This window comes from Taeniopygia guttata, chromosome Z (genome assembly GCF_048771995.1).
Source record: "Taeniopygia guttata chromosome Z, bTaeGut7.mat, whole genome shotgun sequence".
NCBI lineage: Eukaryota > Metazoa > Chordata > Aves > Passeriformes > Estrildidae > Taeniopygia > Taeniopygia guttata.
In genome coordinates, this window is record NC_133063.1 from 9,699,830 (window position 1) to 9,714,442 (window position 14,613).

The 14,613-nt window shown below is 44.1% G+C and overlaps 1 protein-coding gene and 1 long non-coding RNA gene across 6 annotated transcripts in view; one reads left to right on the forward strand and one right to left on the reverse strand.

Moving 5' to 3' along the window:
• The window catches only part of SHB (SH2 domain containing adaptor protein B), a 57,663-nt gene extending 56,699 nt beyond the window's left edge, over window positions 1–964 (reverse strand). The window contains exon 1 of the mRNA XM_030257719.4: window positions 1–964. Coding sequence (XP_030113579.4) covers window positions 1–948 — 948 coding nt within the window. The 5' untranslated portion in view covers window positions 949–964.
• LOC115491101 (uncharacterized) overlaps window positions 820–14,613 on the forward strand; it is a 27,260-nt gene continuing 13,466 nt past the window's right edge. The window contains exons 1-3 of one of the 5 annotated variants that reach the window (XR_012053231.1): window positions 820–1,401; window positions 12,115–12,319; window positions 12,680–12,792. This is a non-coding gene — a long non-coding RNA (uncharacterized lncRNA). The remainder of the gene's footprint in view (window positions 1,402–12,114; window positions 12,320–12,679; window positions 12,793–14,613) is intronic. The other 4 variants (XR_012053232.1, XR_012053234.1, XR_012053233.1 and 1 more) reach the window with 4 other exon arrangements.

The following is a 14,613-nucleotide window of genomic DNA, read 5'->3' on the forward strand; positions in this document are numbered from 1 at the left end:
TTTATCTTTCATGGCAGAGGGGGCAGCAGCCGTCGGCTGCTTGGAGCCCTTGCTGAGCTTCTTGCCCGCACCGTCGCTGCCTCCAGCGCCGCTCTCCACCTTGATCAGCCGGTGCTTGGGGGAGATGTACTTCACGTCGGGCGGCGTCGCCGGGCGGCGCTCGCTGTGGCTGCGGAAGAGGTGCGGGGAGCCGGTGGTGGGAGGCGTGGCGCAGCACGACGAAGAGGAGGAGGAGGAGGAAGCCTTGAGGGCTGCCTCGCCCAGGTCCTCAGGCGCCGAGTAGTCCGGGCGGCACATGGCGCGCAGCTTGCGCAGGGACGAGCCGGGCCCGCTGTAGGGGTCCTCGAAGTCGCGGTCCTTCTGGGCGCGGTAGGCGCGGAGCAGGTCGCTGGTGTCGTCGCGCAGGCGGCGGCGAGAGAAGCCGGGCGAGGTGTGGTGGTGGAGGTGGAGGTGCGGCGGCCCCTCGGGGCGGGGCGCGCTGCCGGCACCGTTGCGCTTCTCCCGGTAGTCGGGCCGCGGAGGCTGCGGAGGGCTCTTGGTCTTGCTATTGCCCAGGCTGAAGTACTTGTTCAGCCATTTGGCCATCGTCTCTCCCGATCGCGGCCTCAGCACCGCTGCGCGCTGCCGCCGGCGCCCCGCGCCCCAGCCCCGCTCGCCGCCCGCATGGAGGAGCGGGTCGGCGGGGCGGGCCGGGCGCCCCGCTCCGCGCTCTCCCCGCTCCGCGCTCTCCCCGCTCTCCCGCTGCCGCCGGCTGGAAGGACCCCGCCGAGCCCCGCGGCTTCCCGGCGGCAGGGAGCCGCTCCCGGCCCGAGCCAGGCGCTCGCCGTAGCTCCGCGCCCGCCCCCGCGGCTCCGGGTCTGCCGCGACCTCAGCCCCACTGCTCCGCGCTGGCAGCGCAGCCCAGCCTGACCTCAGCACGCACCGGAGAGGCGGGGGACGCATCTGCATGGGGGCCCGCCCACCGCCGCGGCCGGGCGGGGCCGCGCCAGGTGCCGGCGGGGCGGCGCGGACGGGCCGGCCCTGCGCGGGGCGGTGCGGTGCCGCTGCCGGTGCCGGTGCCGGTGTCATTGTGGGTGTTGGTGCCGCCTCACTGCGCGTTCCGGCGCGCCCTGATCCGGCGGGGCTCCCTCGCTGCGCCCTCGGACGCGCGGGGAGGGGAGCTGCCGCCGTGAGGGGACGGAGGCGCCTTCCCGCTCCTTTCCTTTCGGTGCCTCCGCCTGTGGTCTGGAGTGGCCGCGGGACCCGCAGCCACCACCTGCACAGTTTGAATTCTCTCCCACCGCTTCCTCTGTGTCCCCTTTCCCATCCGTGGAGTGTTCCAGCTGGCGCCTAAATAAGGAACCAAGCCCTGGTTTTGGCCTAGGGTTGATGCTAAGCAAACAGGATGTTGCATATTTTTCGGTAGGTACCTTTCCCATGTGTGTTCCTAGGTAAGAGCTACAGTAAATCAAATGCAGAGATGATACTTGTGCGAATCATGCTGCTCAGCTTGTGTGTTGCCAGAAGGATTTGTCATCTGGGCCACCACAGTCACAGCCATTTAGTATTGCTCTTTTAATCTTTCTCCATCTGCCCAAAGGTAAACATATACTAGAGTATATACTAAACATATACTAAATATATACTTTTCCCAAGTTCTGTCTGCCCAGCTGTAATAGTCTCACTCTAGTCCTCATCTTAGTCCTGATCTAGTCTGGTTTTAGGGAATATTGGAGGCATTCAATGGATGTTCAAGTGGGGATAGGAATACCTGCAGGCTGATCTCTCCAGGCCTATCTCTGGCCTTTGCCACAATAAAAAAGTTAAGCAAACAGATGAGCTACTCAGCTTGACCTGTGGTGCTTCAATTCTACATTATGATCAGTGACAGGAGAGATTTTTTGCAGTTTTGTTCTGTCTACACTGCATAGTGGAATGCAATTTCGAATGAAGAGTTAGAGAATGCCTCACAAATGCATTTTTTAAAATCTTCTGCTAATCAGAATTCAGACCTATCAATAAAAGAAATAAAAAAGTTTTTCATTCCCTCAATGCACACATGTGACAGAGTTTTCTAGAGTGATTCCTTTATGCAAAGCGTTATTTACCCATTGCTTTATCAAGTCCATCAATGCAGAGAAATGAGCAAGAAGCAATGAACCTTTTTCATATAGTTCAAAAATCTGCACAAGAACATTGCAGTTACACTAGGAGCTGTGGACATGTTCCTAATATGATGTGCTGGTTTTGGCTCGGGTACAGTTAATTTTCTTCACAATAGCTATTACGGTGCTATTTGTGCTGAAAATAGAATTATTAACACAGGGAGGTTTTTTTGTTACTGATGAGCAGTGCTTACACAGAGCCAAGGCCTTGTCTTCTCACACTGCCCCAGCAGCAAGCAGACTGGGGGTGCACAAAAACTTGGGGTGACACAAGCCAGGACAGCTGACCTCAACCAACCAGATGGATATTCCATAACATATGACATCATGCTCAGCATATAAAACTGGGGGGAGAAGAAGGAAGGGGGGGGGATGTTCAGATTATTAATATCTGTCTTCCCTAACATGCTTTCTGCACAAAAGGGTGGCCAAAAATTAGACTTGAGATGCAACCCTGTTTTGAAGATGAGAAAGGCAATGTCATGCACAGTTTGGAGAGGGATGTGCAGATGTCAGGCACAGTCATGTTTTGCACTATTGTTTTTAATCATTTGGGAGTTGGAGCTCTTTTAACCTTTATATAATCAGAATAGTGGAGGGGAGAGGAGGGGAGGGGAGGGGAGGGGAGGGGAGGGGAGGGGAGGGGAGGGGAGGGGAGGGGAGGGGAGGGGAGGGGAGGGGAGGGGAGGGGAGGGGAGGGGAGGGGAGGGGAGGGGAGGGGAGGGGAGGGGGGAGGGGAGAGGGGAGGGGAGGGGAGGGGAGGGGAGGGGAGGGGAGGGGAGGGGAGGGGAGGGGAGGGGAGGGGAGGGGAGGGGAGGGGAGAGGAGAGGAGAGGAGAGGAGAGGAGAGGAGAGGAGAGGAGAGGAGAGGAGAGGAGAGGAGAGGAGAGGAGAGGAGAGGAGAGGAGAGGAGAGGAGAGGAGAGGAGAGGAGAGGAGAGGAGAGGAGAGGAGAGGAGAGGAGAGGAGAGGAGAGGAGAGGAGAGGAGAGGAGAGGAGAGGAGAGGAGAGGAGAGGAGAGGAGAGGAGAGGAGAGGAGAGGAGAGGAGAGGAGAGGAGAGGAGAGGAGAGGAGAGGAGAGGAGAGGAGAGGAGAGGAGAGGAGAGGAGAGGAGAGGAGAGGAGAGGAGAGGAGAGGAGAAAGCCTTTATCTACTTATTAGTACAAGTCATCTGTGTACTGCTCTGTTGCATTTTGGCAAACACTTGTGTAGCTCCCTGTTGGCATTGTTGAAGCCCAGTGTCATACCTGTAGTGTATTTTCATGCCGACAACCAGTCATGAATTGTGAGGGCAAAATGGACTCATCTATATTCATTAGTTATTTCTCTTTATGAAATAAAGATGGACTAGATTTACATAAAGAAGTTTTTATCTGGTTTTATGGACCCTTTTAACCTTGCTCTTGGCTACATATTCTCTATAAAAAGCCTCATTCGCTCTGAGTTTGGGCACTATCCTTGCAGTTTGCTCAACATAGGCATGTCTGTATGTTTTAGTGAGTGCCTGAGAACAAACCTCCTCCCCTGTGAGTACAGGCTTCAGTTGTAATTCCTTCCTGCAACATTTTCATCAGCTTATGTGGAGAGTTGAATGCTCCTTTACTGTCATCAGCAAATTTTTCTTTTTACATCCTGAGTGTTGGTCTCCTCTCTCTGCTCAGCATATTCATCTTGTCTGACTATGGAAGTTTTTTTTTCTCAGATCAACTTCTCAGCCTGAGCCTGAGCCGTGTCCTGTTTCTTGACTGGCTTGTACCTGGGTCTTTCAGGGGTTGCAAGACTCCCAGTAGGTGCTGATTCAGGAGTGGTATGTTCTAAGCCCTTTGTATGAGAGCGATTTTTTGCCCTGTAGCAAGATGAGTCTCAATTTCTTTAAAACTCAAGGATCTCATTATCCAGAAATCTAGCAGCTCCCTAATTCCTGTTCTGCCAGTCATGGGAGGGGCAAGAAAGCCCCAGCAGTCAAACTCAGCTTGATACCGTCCCCTGTGGCTCAGTGAGGAACCACATTCTCTTCCCTGCATTTACAGGCAGCTTGTGAGGTGAAAAATGAGCAAAAGCACATCGATGCAGGGAAGCTTCACCAATACTTCAGAATTTCTCTTCAGCTGCCCCCCAGCAGTGTGCGAGATAGGAACTATGGGTGTACAGGATAACCCTAGGAAATCCCAAACCTAGATAAATACCTATGAATGAATAATCTGAATATGTACAGACTAATCTGTAAAAGAGGCATAGCAGGGAAGTCAAATCAAGAATTCTGTTGTCTTTCTAATCTCAGAGATTGTTCCAATATATATCTGCAAGGCCCACGACATTTTTTGCATGTGCACAAGATGCTTTCCAATCTCAATCTGCTCATGCAGGGTACACCTACACCTGCAGGGTTCCTAGTCCCTTCTCTGAGTAATTTTCATATGTTTTTTTGAAGAAAACAGGCTTTGTCATTTTTAGAACTTTGACCGGATTTTTTAAGTTCTGGTTGGCAGATTTCTAGCATATTTTTTTGCCAAACATAAGGATGTTTGGTGATGATGAAAGTTAATTTTTTCTCTGAAATATCAAATTCTAAAATGTTATGATCTGAATAGAATATCTACTTCTCAGATCTGCATCTCTTGAAGTAGAAATAATTTACAGTTTGTTTCAACTTACATTTCAATCTTACATTTTGATACAGGCATATCCTTGCACACAAGTCACTAATCTGTGCTAAGTGTTCACATCCTGATCATATTAATTTAATTAAATAATGAAGTTAAGTAGCGTCTACTGTGGAATTGATAAGGTCTTGTTTCCTCTCATACTTCTGATTTCCATGTGTAATAAGAGTTGCAGTACATGCAGTGCATTTCAAATTAAAATAAAGAAAAAGTAGAAGTAACATGCAGAGCAAAGTACTTTCTGAATTAATAGACACTCAAGCAGTGCTGCCAAGTCTAACTTTACAGTTATCTTCCAGGGTTCAGAAAGGGTATGTAGCATCCATAACACATTTGGATTTCTCTTATTTGTGCATGTTGCATCACACAAATCATACCCAGGTAATGATTAGGGATCAATTTGTTGTCCACAGTCTATGAAAATGCTGAATGTTTTCCTTCTCATGCATATGTATGACTAAATATAGGATTATTAGGAAGTTCTGATTTTTCTACTTTCCAGGGTGACATCTTCCTGCAATTAGTTTATACCCGAGTAAGGAGAAATTCTTATACTGTGAGCATGTGTTAGTTATTTAAATCCAACCATCTTGTCCCATATTCTCATGCTGCAGGGAAAAAATCCTCATCAGACACTCCTCTTGAATTCTACTTTTGTGATGATCTTTTTGCCTCCAAGAACAAGAGCACAGGTAGCCATTGGAATTATGTACTTGAATCCCAGCTACTCTTCAGACAATGCCACATTTTGGCAAAGATGCAGCTGTAGCAGTACAGGGTTCTCCAGAGATTGCAGATTTTGTCTAGAACCTTGAAGTAGCCTCAGCTGGTTAAATGGGAGCTCTTTCGTGCAAGGAGTCATTTTGGTGCAAGCACTCTTCCTTGTTGTTTTTTGGGTTTGGGTTTTTTTTTTTTTTTTTGGTTGTTGTTGGTTTTGGGGTTTTTTTCCTACAATTGCACATTGCAATGTGCAATTATCTCAGGATTCTGACCATCCTGCTCTGAGTTCCAGTGCAACACAGACCTTTGGGTAGTAACAGGGCCTCCCACACAGTGAGGAGAAGTTGAGCACTGGTACAGAGTGGTACTGAGATCTCCATTTTTGGAAATTGAGACCTCAAACAGAGAGGGCCCTGAATACCCAGATTTAGACTGGCCCAGCTTTCAGCAAGACAGTGGTCCAGAAATATCTGGAGGTTCTGTTCAACCTAAAATGAAGCTGCTCTCCTATCTATATTCTTTCCAGTCCTTGTGTTGCTGTGCTGCATAAGGCAGGACACAGACCAAAAGCCCTCACTGGCACAACAGGACAATTTTCCATATGAATATGTCTGATTCCTACCCCACTGAGATGACACTATTCAATCTTAAATTGAAAGTGGTTGTCCTATAATTCTAGTTACCAACTGCAACTGTAAAGACAAACTGATTCCTTTGCAGAACCTCAGCAGAATGATGGCACTAGACTGTAATTGCAATCAAATATCTATGTTTTAAAAACATCGTTTTATGATCAGCATAGTATAGAATTTTATGATCACGGTAGCATAGGATGTTTTTGTAACTGGTATCAGTGTAGCATGATTTTATAAGTATCACAGCACCAAATTTAAAATCACATCTTAATTGATGTTTCGGAATCACCTGGATTCAAGAGCTGATAAAGAGGAGGAAGGGAGTTGACACTCAGTCACAGGCACAGCCTTTTGCCATATTAAATGGCATTAGTCATGCTGATGCCATTTAATATGACAAAAGTCATGCTAATGCCATTAATATGCCATGTGTCAGGAGCACAGGAGTGGGGCACCAGAGACTGCAGGAAAAGAACAGACCCCTAGATTCAATAATGATGGAAATTTTTGATATAGTGCAGGAAGAGATGCAAGATCCTGCTGGCAGTGATACTGTTACGTTGGTTTAGGTACATTGTTCAGGATCCTTTTGGTAACAAAATTTGAATGAACTTATTAAAAAATTCCCATTTGTTCTAAATTTATTTCTAGTTTCTGTGGACTAAATAGGTTTTCTAATTAGGAAACCCATCTGGTTTAAAGGGTTTCACATCATATTGTTGGAATGTGTGGAAGCAGCAATTTAGAGACTCACAAAGAGCTCCTAGATTTGCTGAAAAATTAGAAAAAAAATCTCCATTCCTTTTAACTCTTGTTCACATCAGGCTGTGTACTTCTCAAGAAAATTATCAGAATAATATCAGAAAATCAGGATAATTCCCCAGGATAATCCTCATCATTTATTAATGACCAACTTTCACTGGTCAAAGATGGGAAAGATTTCTTCATAATGAGCTTCTCAGAGGACTAGAACAGAAGCAGAGACAGTTCGGCATGCTAAAAAATATTTAACTGCCTTGATCAATTGCAGGGAATTGAAGTATAGCTAAAGTACAAAAACTCCAGGAAATTAACACATGCACCCATAAACATTCTTTTGAAAGGCTGAAGCAAACACTGCAGCACAGTGAGTACAGTCTCAACAACTAGGCAAGTAATCATACTTCTGAAATACATTAGTGGCAACTACTGGGACAAGAGATGTGAGAAATTTCATAATCTTTACAAATTGGTCTGTGTGAAGCAGGAAAGTAATATTGAACACAGGCTTCCAACAAGCAATTCATACAGCTGGTGCAGCAATTGAGTCTGGATTCTATGAAAACACAAAGCATAACTCTGTAATTAAAGTCTAAATCATAGCAACTGCAAGTAAGATATTGAATTAAGTTTCTAACATTTCCAAATATACAGTGCAGAGTATTTATTATGTTATTGGTTATGTTTTAACATTTCTCTAGTTCAAGCAGAACAATGAATTAATGACTCTCAGAAGTCTTGTCCTACCTCATTTTCATGAGCTTTTAGTTATCACAGAAAGAGGAACAGTTCTGCAGTTCAGTTTTTCAGATTGGCCATACATGTACCCTCATACTGCTATTGAAACATGGGCCTGCAGATTTTGTTGATTTCTTACTCTTTGTGGATCTAATGAAGAAGAATTCTATTCCAGATAATGTGTGTCAAGTGCTGCTTCAGCCTCTGAGAACCAGCAATGGTCATTTAGAATGTGTTTGTCTGTCTTGGTGTTCTTCTGTGCAGTAAACAGCTCCTGTGGTCCTTCTCTGGTCACAAGTTCCCTGCTTCACAGTTCTCTTGTCAGGTTCTGAATATCCATCAGGAACACAAACCCTGTTTGTAGCTTCTGATTGCACTGTGATGACAAAGAGGACTTTTTGGACTTTGGACTCTCAAACCTGCACTTTCCTACAAGTACATTTTGTAGGTCATTTTCCTTCTATAACCTGTACAAAGAGAAAAATAATCTGTTAACAAAATCAAATACTGAGGAGTTTCATAATAATCTCCTACTGTGGAAGCATACACACAGGAGTTGCTGAAGCCTGAAATTCTGATTCTATAGAGGGAGATCATTTGGTGACTTGTATACTGGCACATGCTGCAAGACAACCAAGACAGCTCTGATTCTCTAATAAATTACTCCTATGCCTTGAGTCACTGTCCTCCTCTCTGACATTTCATTCCATTGGACTCAATATAAGGTTGATTGCTCCCATTTAGTGTCTGCTGGCTTATGGATGTCCAAATGTGGCCATTTTACATAATGAAAGATTTTGCAATTGCCTTGTGAGTAATCCAGATGCAGATTTGCATTTTAGCATGCTTGGAAACCATAAAAGGAGTTTTAAACAGAAACAGATTGTTCAAATGCAGTTAAATGGCTGACTTCTCAATTAGGATAATGTAACTCACACAAATGCCAGGGATTTTTCTGCACACACCTATTACAGCCTTTACACTTGTGTTTGGTCTGTCCTAGGTGGAGTTCCTTTTCCCACAGCAGTGCTCCCAGTGCTGTGCTTTGCGGTGGTAGCTGGAAAGGTGTTGACAGCACAGAGTGCCTTGGCTGCTGCTGAGCAGTGCTAGCACAGCACCAGCCTCTTCAACACTCCACCCCACAGGGGCCAGCAGTCTGGGGCTGGGCAGATCCTGGGGGGGCACCTAGCTGGCACAGCCAGCCCAAACTGACCAAAGGGGTATTCCATGTCATGGGATGTCTGTGCAGGTACAAAACCTAAGGGAAAGGAGGAGGAAGGTGTGGCCTTCATTGCCTGCGGTGTTTGCCTTTTGAAGCATCTGCTGTTTGTGCTGAAGCCTTGCTTCCAAGGAAGTGGCTGGATATTATTCACCGGTGGGAAATAAAGAATAAAATATTTCAGTTTTTTTTTTTTTTCCTTTTTTTGCACACATTGAAGATTCTCTTCTGTTTTATTAAACTGGCTTTATCTCAACCCGTGCAAGTTTATTGCCCATCTTATTTTCTTTCTGCTCCCACTGTGCTGAAGAGAATCATAGAGAATCTTGGTGGGCTCCTGGGTCCCAAAGTCAATCTCTCATATCACTGTCACCTTGAAGCCCCCAGAGTTCACCATGTTTTTGAAGAATATTCATAGTTTGAAACACAAAGAGACAAGAGGCTGCTGATTATTCACAGAGGATTTCTAAACAATCCATGATTGGCAAAGAAACTTTTTTTTTTTGAGAAAAAGTATTGGTGACCCTTGCTATCTCCCTTTAAAACATTCATTGCAAATTCAAGTGGAGGATGTCTGTCAGCTGGTGTCTGTGAACACTTTTAATAAAGAATGGTGAAATGCAATGGCCTTTTAAATATAAAAAATAGTTTTAGGGTGTTGTATGCTTTCACCTTGAAACATAAATGATACTTTGAAAGAATTCAGATTACATGTTCTTCTTCAACAACACAACATGAGGTATTCAATAATTTGAATAGTTAAGGTTTGAAGGAACATTTAAAGGTTATCTAGTCCAACTCAGCCCTGAAACACAGAGAATTTAATTTTTAATAATTATAATGTCCCTGAGCAGGGACATCCTTCAACTAGATCAAGCTGCTCAGAGCTCTGTCGAAACCAATCACTTCTGGAATGGACCAAAGCAAAAAAAAACACCAAAAAAACCCAAACAAACAAACAAAAGAAACCACCTAGTATTTGCAAAAATTTTCCTGAGGACTGCATCTCATTAACTATCCCAATTCCCTATAATATATTATGTGTGGAACAGTAAGCGAGAAGTATTACATCAGCTATTATAACTTGGCAAAATTCCATCTTGTCAGTGCCAACAGTCACCCACTTTGAAGGAACAGACCTACCAAACCTTGGAGTTACAGCTACCTGTTGCTAGTCATGAGACATAATGCTCTGTGGAGAGAAACAATGAGATAAGAGTACACATGCACTCTGAATTTCTCAAAAGCAGTGAAAATTTGCTTATTCTTAGTTTCTCAATCAATGATTCATCTCCTGAAGTGGAAAGTAGGTGCAAGAGAAGCTTTCAAAGATAACTAACAGAGAAAATTTCTCTGCAGGCTGTGAATCTCATGGAGCTTTATCTGTGCCACTGGTTCTGACATGATGTCAGAATATCAGATGTCTGCTGGCAAAAAGAAATAAAGAAGGACTTTGCTACTATTCCCACATGAACAGACATAAGAAATGTGCCACTTGTTGCCCAGATGATGTCACAACTGTGGTTGTAAAACAGCTGCCTGGAAGAGGGGATCTCGAGTGTATGCAGATGCTTCCTCACTTTTTGGTAGACAGTATGGTGGGTTGGTGGGTTGATCCTGGCTGGATGCAGGGTGCCCATCAAAGCCACTCTATCACCTCCCAGCTTCTCAGCTGAAAAGAGGAGAGAAAACTGAACCAAAGGCTTATGTGTCAAGATAAGGACAGGGAGAGATCACTCACTAATTACTACTAGAAATAAAACAGAATTGAACTGGGGAAATTTGTTTAATTGATTTCCAATCAGAGTAAGATGAATACAAATAAACTCAAATTTTAGAACACCTTTCCCCAACCCTTCTTACTTCCTGAGTTTAATTTCACTCCCTATTTTCCCCACCTCCTCCATTCCCTAGAAGCACAAAAGGACAAGGAATGTGGGCTGAGGTCAGTTCTTCACACATCTCTTTCACTTCTTCCTCCTCACAGGAAGGACTCCTCACAGTCCTTCACTGCTCTAGGAAAGGCATGTTCTGCACCACACTGCACTTTTCTTCTCCTCAACAACACTTCTATCCAGAGGCCACTGGAAAGCTGGCTGACCACGTGCCCAGCAGCACAACAGTAGTGGCTGGGATTATGCATCTTCTTTCTGTCTGTCACAAAGATGGCTTTGGTAGGATTTTAGAGTATGTCTGGATTGTGGACTACTACAGAGGTTCCTGGCATAGACTTTCCTACTGCTGAAAAAAGCACCATATGTGCAAATCTCCAATGACTGACTCCAGCTTTGAGGAATAACTCCTGTCATAAAAATTAACTAGAAAGTATATATATATATATATTTATTTTTTGAGACTGCAACTTGTAAATTCTTTAACACATTAACCAATTTGTTTATCACTCTTTCACTCATGAAATTACATTCCCTCATGAACTTTGTCTTTTACACTAACTCAATAAAACATTATTATTTCAAGTACCAGAGCTTAATATCCTTTCAATTCCTGGCCGAGTCCAGATAGCTGTTTTCCAGTAGTTACTCAGTTATGACCATAAACTTACTTAAGGCATGTAATAGCCATTATGTCTTTAATTGACATTATTTTTCAGTCATTCTAATGGAGACTGAAGATTTGTTTTATTTTAATAAAAACAAAACAAAACAAAACAAAGACAACCCTGTCTCATTGAAATCTCATATGGTCATCTGCTGCTTTCCCAAATTGGCATGTGGTATTATGAGGGGATGAAGTATCCTTATATAATTACAAAGCTGCAACAGTATATGTGCTGTTGCAGTCAAAATAATTGCTCCCTTTCTAGTAACAGAAGAACAGTGGAAATAAGAAACACTGACATTTCCTAATTATAATATTGGTGAATCACCATTAAAAGCCAAAGCATTCCTGAAATATCAAAGGTGAAAGGCAGGTTATTTAATTTCCAGGACAAGGTCCTGCACCTGGGTCATGGCAATACCAGCCACAGCTACAGGCTAGATGGAAAAGTGATTGAGAGCAGCTCTGAGGAAAAGGAAATTGTGGGAAATAAGGACTTCTACTAGGTGGTTTACTTTTCAAGCAGTCTAAAAGATGTGTTAGTAGGAAACAAAGGAGAAATACCTTTGTGTATGTGCCTTAATTACAATTAGATCAAAACTTCATATATTATTATCAAATACTTTTTAGCAATTTCCCTTTTACCATTCATAATGTTTTTTTCTTTCCTGCTTTCCAGTGTTCTGGAAAACTTTTCCAGATTATTTGGAGTACTTGATCGGAAAGCGACTACACAGACATCACATATGACTGCTTGGGGCTGAACCAAGATCTGCTACCTCAGTCCTGTATCTGTAAACTGCAGCTGCCACCTTAGAAGTCATGCATTCTTGTATTCCTCTTCTTAAGTATTTTTCCTATGGTTTGTATAATTTTCCATTAAGGTAAAGTACATGGGTTTTAACCATATTACTACTCTTCTCATTAGTACTTTATGAATTATGTAGTAGATGCCTGACAAAATGATAATAAAAGGCAAAGCAAGTAGAAAATCACTTGTTAGTAAGAAATTTAAAAAAGAAAAGAGAAAAACTAACATCTGGTCAGCTAGGCAAGGAAATAACTGGCCTTCTGTTAGAAGGTAAATTGAACTTTCCCAGAGTGGTTATAATACAAAGAATTGACAATTTGGTTAATATTTAATAACAGCTTGTCCTTAGGTATAGTCTTATTTTGTCCCATCTGCTGCTTGTCAGCTATAATAATGTCAAACAAGAAATGTAACACATCTCTCTGATTTGCAGTTCTTATGCTTTCCGTGTAGTATAAGAATACAAATGCCTTCACTGAACTTACTTATTCCTTGATTCTGCAGCTGGTATATTTATATAGTGCAGTGTGCCAGTTCTGCTCCTTGGTGAGTGATGAAAACTTGTCAGGTGTTTTCTTCTGTCCACCACTCTGTTTATTGACTAGAACACTGCTTCTTGCTCCTGTGATCTCATGTACTGAGAGGCTTTAGCTCGTGTGTTAATATGAGCTACACCAGCTCAGCAGTGAGTGCCATAGCTGGCTAACAATTAGCTTGCTCAAGAAGGACAGATTGTCAGAAAGGCAGAGCAATAAATGTCCAGTGAAATCATCTCAGTCTTGTATATTGGGCAGACTTCCATCTGCTTGAAAAAATGCAGTATGTGTGTTAATTCAGCTATTAACTTAAACTGGAATCATTAGCTTCTAACATGAAAACTTGGCTGCCTTTTGTATTAGTCAAGTATAAATTCAATGGAGGATTAATAATGAGTGAAAATATGACCTCATTACATACATGTGAAACATTTACTTCACAGATTTAAAATTCTGAGTATTTTCTTTAGTTTTTATAAAACCCATATTATTTTCATGTAAAAATCCCACAAAATAGACAGTCATCTCACTGCAAGCTATTTTCCAAAAGCACATACAGATTTTGATAATGCTCCACTACTAAGTCAATATGAGAGAAAAATATCAAGTGCATTAAACAAAATCACAGCAGATATTATGTAAGATGGTTGTCATGGACACACTTGACCCTCACCCATGTGCTTGCTCAGGTTGACTAAGGAGCAACAGGCCTCTGTTGTGGTGTGTTTTGTTTTAGAGTTTAGGTTTGCCCCCTATTCTTCTCCTTAATCTTCTCCCCTCCCCAGCTGTCAATCTTCCCAAGCTCTTCCCTAACCTCCTCCCCTCCAAGTTGTCAATCCTCTCTTTCCCTGCCCCTTTCCCCAGAACATTCCTTGTCACTCCTTCTAGTCCCCTCCCCTTCTTCCAGAGTGTTCCCTGTCCATTTAGTTATACTCAACACCCTATTTGTTACTTTGTGTTATTCCACTCCCTTATTTCCCCTGATAGGTTTGTGATATGTTAGTCCCACCTCAGACCCCTCCCCAGTTCTACCTTCATTGGTTATTGCTCCTACACCCCTCCTCCTGTGTTATGTATAAAATCTTCTGTTTGCCCTCCCAAGCTGGTCTTGGTTCTCCATTTTCTCCGCCTAATAAACCCAGTCTGGAACACCCCAAGCCCCGTGTCGTCGTTATCCGTTCTCGTGCTGGACCAGCAGTTACTGGGAATTGCAAAGCTCGCAGGGGGACGGTTGCATCCCAGCCACAGCCGCCCAGCACGCCGTGCACAGTACACGCTGCAACAGGCTTCATGCCCTGTGGTGAACTGTATCTGTGCACTGTGGTCACGGGGAAGATGTTCCCCAGTCCCTGAGGCTGGTGTGCAGTCACGGGAGTGATCTTCACACTGAGTGACACACTGGAACTTCACTGAGTTCCCTCAGCTGGCGGTGTGTACAGGGGCTCGCAGGTCCCTGCAGCAGACAGCTGTGGCGTGGGCAACAGAGCAGGAGCACAGTACAAGAAACCAGGCAAAGGAATAGAGAGGGGTCACTTGTTTTGAGTTCCAAGGAAGTTTTATTCCACAGAGGATTCAGGGACAAATGATGAAAACTGGGGGCAAAAGGCTGCTTTTAAGGAGAGACAGGAATAAGGGCAGGACACAGCCTTTCACCAACAGGAAAGCATTAGGAGAGGAGTGCAAGGTAAGGGCTATCCAATAGAAGCCACCAAGGGGAAGGAGCAAGCCCTGCACCCCAGTCTTGATTCGAGGAAGGGATGAAGGACAGAGAACATTCCAGAAGGGAACAAAGGCGCTACAATAAGATTTACAGGTGTGTGGTGGGAGAATC